At 48.6% G+C, this 8,256-nt stretch overlaps 2 protein-coding genes across 2 annotated transcripts; both read left to right on the plus strand.

The window, feature by feature from the left end:
• Positions 1-1,849: 1,849 nt before the first annotated feature.
• EMWEY_00052840 (hypothetical protein) lies at positions 1,850-3,715 on the plus strand (the record flags this gene model as incomplete). The annotated part of the gene is made up of 1 exon (XM_013479911.1): positions 1,850-3,715. One exon carries the CDS (start codon positions 1,850-1,852, stop codon positions 3,713-3,715), a length of 1,866 nt encoding a protein of 621 aa, XP_013335365.1.
• A 235-nt stretch (positions 3,716-3,950) lies between these two features.
• On the plus strand, positions 3,951-7,969 carry EMWEY_00052850 (hypothetical protein, conserved; the record flags this gene model as incomplete). Its single annotated transcript, XM_013479912.1, has 2 exons — positions 3,951-7,388; positions 7,961-7,969. 2 exons carry the CDS (start codon positions 3,951-3,953, stop codon positions 7,967-7,969), a joined length of 3,447 nt encoding a protein of 1,148 aa, XP_013335366.1.
• Positions 7,970-8,256: the final 287 nt, after the last annotated feature.

An 8,256-nucleotide genomic window follows, 5' to 3' on the forward strand; every position in this document is an offset into this window, starting at 1 on the left:
ATATATATATATATATATATGAGGTCATATACACAAATAAACATGCCAATATAATAATAAATATATTATTTATACCTGATCTAATACTTCTTCCTCCTCTGCAGAATTTGCTGGTAAATCCCCCTCAATAATAATTCTATTAAGAAAAGCAAACAAACAGCAGCAGCAGCGGCAGCAGCAGCAGGAGCATCAGCATACACAAGAGCATCAAGTTCTGCAGCAGCAGACACATCAATAGGTGCTGCTCTTCCCGTTAACAGTAGCAGCAGCAGCAGCAGCAGCAGGAGTTACCTAATGCTTGTAGGCTCAATAGACGTAATATCTGCTATACAGCATTTAGTCCATTTATCTCCGTAGCGAAGAGGACGACGAAGTGTGCCATGTTGCTTAGAAGGAGGTGCGGGTAACCACTGCATACAAATTGCGGTGTACGTACACCTCAATAATAAGCATATTTACATGCATGCATGCATCCATGCATGCATAGCAACAGCAGCAGAAGCAGTAGCAGCAGATAATTAGGAAAATAATCAATTAATTGACTAACCTTATTGGGCATCATACAGAAAAATCCGTAACTGCAGATCGCCATAGAGAAATCAAAACCTTCAGGTACTGGTAAGGTGTATGTACACCTCATATTAGAAGACGAAGACGTAACAGTTTTCTCCTCCTCTTGTCCTCCTGAGAGTAGCGAAGGAGATGTGGAGTTTGCCTCCAGAGAAGAAGAAAATGCTGCCGCTGGTCCTGCTGTTGCTGGTGGTGCTGCTGTTCCTGCATCAGCAGATGAGCAATCTGCTGCCTCAAGGGTCACTACTGTAGCTGTATCCACATCTTTAGTTTGTTGACTTAGCGTCCGTTGAAGAAGACGAGAAGATCGTCGCCTGGGGTTGTTAGTATCAGTACTTTTGGGTACAACCCCTGGGCGCCTCCGCGGCTTTGGCGGCATCATCGAGGAGTTGAATAGACGGAAATCATGAACAAAAGTAAATTTAATGTATTGATTAAAAACCAAAAGAAAAAACTAAAATAAATATAAATAGAGGGACAACTGTCGTGTTTTTTAGGAGAAGTTGGGAGAGGACCTACTGTCGCCTTCACCACTGGTGCAGTGCCCACTGATGGGGCTGCGGCTGCATACTCACTCAGTAAACGGAACAAATCAGTAAAGAAAAGCAGCGATCTTCAGTAACATTTTATTTAAATAAAGCATTTATGCTAGCAAGTGCTCAGTTTCCACGGTTTTACCTTCTTTTACCTCTCAAAGAAGAGGATCTTCCTGTGCAATATGCACGGTGGGGTGTATATGCACACCGCAGTTGACAGGACGACGGTACGTCGGTTATTTGCTAACCTGCACATGTGAATTTCTTCAGGGGCTTCGATTATAATTCATAAATTCAAGAATAAAAAAAAGACGAATAATTAAAATTATTTTTAATGATTGCAGTTTGTTACATTCCTTATGCAGAATCGACAGGAAGATCGGTATCAGTGGTGTGCAGATTGAATTCTACGCTTTTCTATGAAAACATTTCCTCCTTTTTTAATTTATTTCTACGCATTTACCTTATTAAAAACAACAATTTAGAGCCCTCTTTAACCGGCAATAATACGAATCATTAGGAGTGACACGGGGGGTACCGTCAATACGTTATAAGGGGGGGGCCCCTGGGCCCCGCTGCCTCGGGGGCCCCCGGATATGTTGTGTCTTTAAGCTGCATGAATATACATATATTTCTTTTTAATATCCATTTAAACGTAGTTAATTTCAATATTAAATCATTTATGGATATTTAAAGTACCTGTCTGTACACCTCAGGAGCGTCAAACCCTCCTATTAACCCCCATGGGGCCCCTCGATAGTGCTGCAGAGGAACTACACCTAGAGGGTTTACCTGCAGCAGAGAGAAGAAGTCTTCATTTATTTCTTACTGTTGAGGCCCTTAACGCACTCCTTAAATCCTCAGAGGAAGGATCATCTCCTCCTTCTCCTGGGGGTACCCCCGCAGGGGCCCCCGGGGGCCCCCCACAGACATCTACTCCAGCAGCAGCTCAACAATTTGTGCCTCTGGTTTCTGCTGCTTCTAAACAACTTCAGACATTTCGTGGAGAGCTGCAGGCGCTGCTTCAAGAGCAGCAGCAGCAGCAGTCATTGACCTCTAGGATCCCGCTGCAGCAGCAGCAGCAGCAGCAGCAGCAGCAGCAGCAAGCAGCAACACATGTGTTTGCTGCAGGATCTTTTGCAAGTTTATTTGGTTTTGGCGAACCTTTGCTGGAATGTCTGCATGCGCAATTGAAAGTGTTGGAGAAGGCCTGTTGCAGTCCTGCTGCTGCTGCTGCTGCTGCTGCAGCGCAGCAAGACAAGGAAAGCCGAGCTGCCTTCTGTGTTGCAGGTCATTTGCTGCCTCTTCTTGATCAACTCTTTTGCTGTCTTGCTGCTCTTGTTTTTATCCTTAGACACGAGCTGCTCCCGACCAAGCAGCAGCAGCAGCAGCAGCAGCAGCAGGTGTTATCTCGTGGCTGGTTTTTTGCTTCTATCTTTGGTCAATGCATGCATTTATGTAGTAGGGCTTTAGATTGCTGCATAAAGGTGCAGCAGCAGCAGCAGCAGCAGTTTGCTGCTGCTTCTCTTACAGGATTATCTTTATCTGTGCTGCAGCTACTTGCTGCTGCTGCTGCTGCTGCATGGCCGCTGCAGCTAGCAGCACATGCTGCTCGTCTTAAGACTGCAGCAGACTGCAGCAAAATATTTAGCTGCTGCTTCCTTGCTCCTATTCCTCCTGCAGGTGGTTTACCTACAGGTGCTGCATGCAGCATCGCGCTGCATGAGTTGCTGCTGCTGCTGATGCACTGCATCTATGCAGATGACAGCAGCAGCAGCAGCAGCAGCAGCAGCAGCAGCAGATTTGTAACCTACAAGGAAGTTATCCTCTGGTGTATGCGGTGTATATACCTTGTTTCTGGCTGCTTTGACACCAATGACGACGTACACTACGCAGCAGCAGCAACAGCAACAACAGCAACAGCAGCAGCAACAGCAGCAGCAGCAGCAGCAGAGGGAGCAACAAATGATACAGCTGCAGCAACAGCAGCAACAGCAGCAGATAAGGAAGCAAGAATAACAGCAAGAGATGCTGCTCTTAAAGTATACCCACGGATTGCTGCATGCTTGTTTTCTCTCCTTACGGGTCCTTCCCTTCCCCACTGCAGCAGCAGCAGCAGCAGCAGCAGCAGCGGCAGCAGCAGCAGCAGCAGCCTGGTGAGGATACCAACACCACGACGTCTCCCTCGCCGAGTTGCGTTTGCTGCTGCTCTTGCCTTAAGGAGATGGATGAAGGTCGCCCTTAGGCCTGTAGCAGCAGCAGCAGCAGCAACAGCAGCAACAGCAGCAGGAGCAGCAGCAAATGATGATGAGGAGCAGCAAGAGGAAGAGGACAAAAGGAGATATGAGCAACTGCTGCAGTTGGTACAAACAGCAAACACAAACCCTAGAGCAGCAGCAACAGCAGCAGCAGCAGCAGCAGCAGCAGAACAAGAAGAGGAAAAAGAAGAAGAGGAAGAAGAGGAAGGAGAAGAAAAGAAGAAAAAAGAAGAAAATATATCTGCTGCTGCTGCTCTTTCTTTGCTCTCTTCTCCTGCATCACCACAAATATTAAATAAAGCATTTAAAGAAACAGCAAAAAGGCTTGAGGTCATAAACCCTAAACCCTAAACCCTAAACCCTAAACCCTAAACCCTAAACCCTAAACCCTTAGAAAATGGTAATCATTGGCAATGCCTGCATTTGTACCTTTTCGAGTGCTCTCTTTTGCCCTTTATTTATTTCTTTATTTTATTTATTTCTTTATTTTATTTATTTTTTTATTTTATTTATTTATTTATTTATTTTATTTATTTATTTATTTATGCAGGAATTATTAATAAATCCCTCTTCTTCTTCTGTGGATATGTTTCCTCGTCTTTCCCATTTGCTGCTTTCCTTACAATATATTTTATTAGCAGCAAACCCTAGGGGCCCCCTACAGGGTTCACCCTCTCTGTTAAGGGGTCTTGGGGGCCCCCATGGTGGACCTCTATATTGGGAGTCCCCACTGGGTACCAAATCGAGGGGGCCCCTTAGGGGGCCCCTAGGGGGCCCCCTTGCAGTTAGGAGGGCACTTCTTAAGGCACTGACTATTGTTGTTGAATCTTTAGATGATGAAGACCCAAGAGTACGTGCTGTTGCACAAAAATGGATTGTTGCAGGCGAGCCTGCAGCAGCTGCAGCAGCAGCAACAGCAGCAGCAGCAGCAGCAGCAGCAGCCGGGGACAAGATCAATAGTTTTGCTGCTATGAGAGAAATAGATGAATTGATTCGTTCTGTCTTAGAGAAACCAACAGCAACAGCAGATGCTTCCCTTTGCTGCTGGGTAGACAGACAAGACACGATAGCAGCAGCAGCAGCAATAACAACAACAGCAGCAGCAGCAGCAGAAGCTGCTGCTGCTGCTGCTGCTGCTGCTGCAGCACAATATGAAATCGTTCCTGCAGGCGCCTGTACAATACACCCTCCAGCAGTTATGCAGCTGCTTGGTGAGGGGAAGTTGAATGCTGCATTTGCTGCTGCAGCAGCAGCAGCAGCAGCAGCAAGCTGCATGCTAGCTAGCACAGATCCAGAGGAAGCGCAGCAAAGGAAGTCTTCGCTCTTCTCCTCCTTACGAGCAGTACGCGGCCATTTGAAGCTATGCCGCTTACTGCAGCAGCAGCAGCAACAGCAGCAGCAGCAGCAACAACAACTGGCAAACAAAGAAGAAGGTGCGCTTGCAGACGCACTGTACAGCAGCAGCAGCAGCAGCAGCAGCAACAGCAGCAGCAGCAGCACCGGGATAGATGATGTAGAAAGTTTTGTTCTTGTCAGCGCAGGCCTGAACTTAGAGGCTGCTGCTGCTTCTCTGTGTCGTCTCTGTCGTTTGCGCGCTCCTAGCAGCAGCAGCAGCAGCAGCAGCAGCTACAGCAGCAGCAGCAGCAGCAGAATGGGTCGTGCTGCTGCGCTGCTGTTAGCCCCTGAGAAGGGAGCAACAGAAGCAGCACTAAAATCCGAAGTAATAATTGCTCAGCTGTATCCTCCAGCTAACCGTGCAGCAGCAACAGCAGCAGTAGCAGCAGCAACAGCAGCAGCAGCAGCAGCAGCAACTGGCACAGGATCAGCTGCAGCAGCTGCAGCAGCAGCAGGGGGTGTAGGTGCAGGAGGAGCAGCAGCAATACTGCCAGACTTGCTGCTGCTTCCTTGCGATCTTGTTGCTGCTGAGGGTTGTGCTGCAGCAACAGAGACAATTATATTAACTATATCTGCTGTTGCTTCCTCCCTTCCCCCTTTGCTGCTAGGGGAGCTGCTGCTGCTGCTGCTGCAGGCAGCGCAGCGCGGCATCTATATGCCGCAGATACAAAGGAACCGCGCGCCGCTGCTGCTGCTGCTGCTGCTGCGACAGGCGGAGGCACTCGTAGCAGCAGCAGCATTATTATCCTCTATTTTAAATGATATAAGAACAGAGGAGCAGCACAAATGCTCGTCCAGCAGCAGCAACAGCAGCAGCAGCAACAGCAGCAGCAGCAGCAGCAGCAGCAGCAAGGATACAGCAGATATACAAAGGAGCCACCAGCTAGTTTCCCACCTTGACCAGGCACTTGCACTGCTGCTAGAACTCCAGCTCGTTGAGCAGCAGCAGCTACAGCAGCATCAGCAGCAGCAACAGCAACAGCAGCAGCAGCACGAAGACAGTGCGTCGCGCTGCTGTTGCTTCTATTGCTGCAGAGAAGGAGAAGATTTGCTGGAGGCAGGTGTAGGTTTGCTGCCTCAATATACTGACAAAGATGCAGCAGCAGCAGCAGCAGCATATGAATCCTTAATTTGCTGCTGCATGCGATTAACAATAGATGCATTAGGTAAGCTTAGGGGCCCATCTGCGGTGTATGCGCAGCTCCCGCTGCTGCTGCTTGGCCTCATGGAGGCAGCAGGCAGCACAGAGCAGCTCGTTGCACATGCAGCTGTCTGTACACTGCAAACCCTGCATGATGCGCTAGGTAACTGCCGCTACCAAGGAGAAGCAGCAGAAGCAGCAGCAGCAACAGCAGCAGAAGCAGCAACAGCAACAACGACAGCGAGGTCCACAATAGAGCTGGAGAAACAAGCGCAGAAGGTGCAGCCAGCAGCGGGAGAAAAGGGAGACACACAGCAGCAGCAGCAGCAACAGCAGCAAACAGATGCATGCATTAAGACAGAAGCAAACATTGTTAAGGCACAACGAGAAGATCGGCAGCAGCAGCAGCAGCAGCAAGGCGGCGCTCTCCCCTGCTGCAGAGAGTGCGCGTATACACGACAGGCAGAAGCAGCAGCAGCAACAGCCAGTGCAGCAGCAGCAACAACAATAGCAGCAGGAGGGAGATGTACTGATGGGCCGCGGTGTCTGCTGCAGACAGAAGGGGCTTTGCTGCTAGACGAGTTAGCTTGCCGCATGCAGCAGCTCCTGCAGATGCAGCGGCAGCAACTGGTGCAGCAGCAGCAACACCAGCGTCATCATCATCATCAGCTGCTGCTGCTGCAGCAGCAGCAGCAAGAAGAACCACGAATCGTATCCTTACTCTCTGCTGTTATTGCCTTAGCCCCTCCCTCTCTATTAGGTCCAGTAGGCTCTCTTCTTACGTTGCTGCTGCAGCAGCAGCAGGTGCTGCAGGAGCATGCAGAGCAGCAGTTGCTGCAGCAACAGGAGCAGCTACTGCTGCAGCAGCAGCAGCACCTGCTGCAGCAACCTGCTGCCTCTGTTCCTGTATGGATACTGCGCTTATTTGCTGCTTTTTCTTTTTGCCTATCTAGTGTATTAACGGCAGAAAGAAGAAAAAAATATTTTTCTTCTCTTTCTCCTTTTGTTTGCTGGCGTTGCTGCCAAATGCATGCAACAGCAGCAGCAGCAGCAGCAGCAGCAGCATCTTCTTGTTCTTCTTCTGCTGCTGCTGTACTAAAACAATTTGATTCTTCTTGTCCTGTCTCTTCTTCTCTCATGCGTCGCCGTGTCTCGCGGAGAGGTCTGTGGGCCAGCAGCAGCAGCAGCAGCACCCCTGCAGCAGTAGCTGCAGCAGCAGCAGCAGCAGCAGGAGATTCATTAGGCTCTGTTAGGGAACCTGCAGCTGTTTGTCTCCTTCGTGAGGTTGGCCTTCTTTTTGTTAATGAGGATGCAGATACAAATGATTTCCCTGAGGATCCTGCTGCTGCTGCTGCAGCAGCAACAGGGGCAACAACAGCAGCAACAACAGCAACAGCAGCAGCAGCAGCAGAAACACCAAAAGCAGCAGCACCTCTAGCAGCAGTGTACAGCAGCCTTGGTGTCTGCGCCGTGCAGCTGCTTACAAGGGTTAGATCTCATCTACAAGAGAGAAGTTCTGCTGCTGCTGCTCCTGCTGCTGCTGCTGCTGCTCACCTAACGGTGCTGCGGTGTCTCATGGTGTTAACATCAAAAGAAAGGGATTTGCTCCCTGTAGTCTACCAGGCAAGCCTGCTGCTGCTGCTGCTGCTGCTGATATTGCTGCCCTTTGCTGCTGCAGTTTGCTGCTTCTGTTTGTTGCCTGTTCATTGTGCTGCTGCTGCTGCTGCTGCTGCTGCTGCTGTTTCCTCAGCTATGGCCTTCCCTTCTGCCATCGTTCCATCATACAGCTCCACTCTCTGTCTTCATATTGGCTCTCGGTACGCTGCTGCTGCTGCTGCTGCAGCTGGTGCTGCTGCTGCTGTTGTCGCTGCTGCTGCCGCCGCCCAGCCGCTTGCATAAATAGGATACGATGCTTATCCACTGTCTCTGAATGTAGAGAGTTTGGGCTCAGCCTGTATATGGCTAAGGGTTTAGGGTTTAGGGTTTAGGGTTTACTGTTCAGGGTTTAGGGTTTAGGGTTTACTGTTGAGGGTTTAGGGTTTAGGGTTTGTGCTATTCAGGCATTTTGAAGTTGCTGACCGCCACGGCTGCTCATTTTATCCGAGACAAGTATAAGAAAGGGATTAGGGTTTAGGGTTTAGGTTTAATGATGAGGGTTTAGGGTTTAGGGTTTAGGGTTTAGGGTTTAGGGTTTGTTTTATTTTTATTAATATGTTGTATTCTTTTATTTTGTTTTATATGTTATTTGCCTGTTCTTTTTTTGTTTGTTATATTCTTTGTATTTCCTTTATTATATTATTATATTATTATACTATATTTATTTTATTTATTTTATTTATTTATTTTTTTTTTTTTT

The sequence above is a fragment of the Eimeria maxima genome, genomic scaffold (assembly GCF_000499605.1).
Source record: "Eimeria maxima Weybridge genomic scaffold, Emw_scaff1451, whole genome shotgun sequence".
Classification (NCBI taxonomy): domain Eukaryota; phylum Apicomplexa; class Conoidasida; order Eucoccidiorida; family Eimeriidae; genus Eimeria; species Eimeria maxima.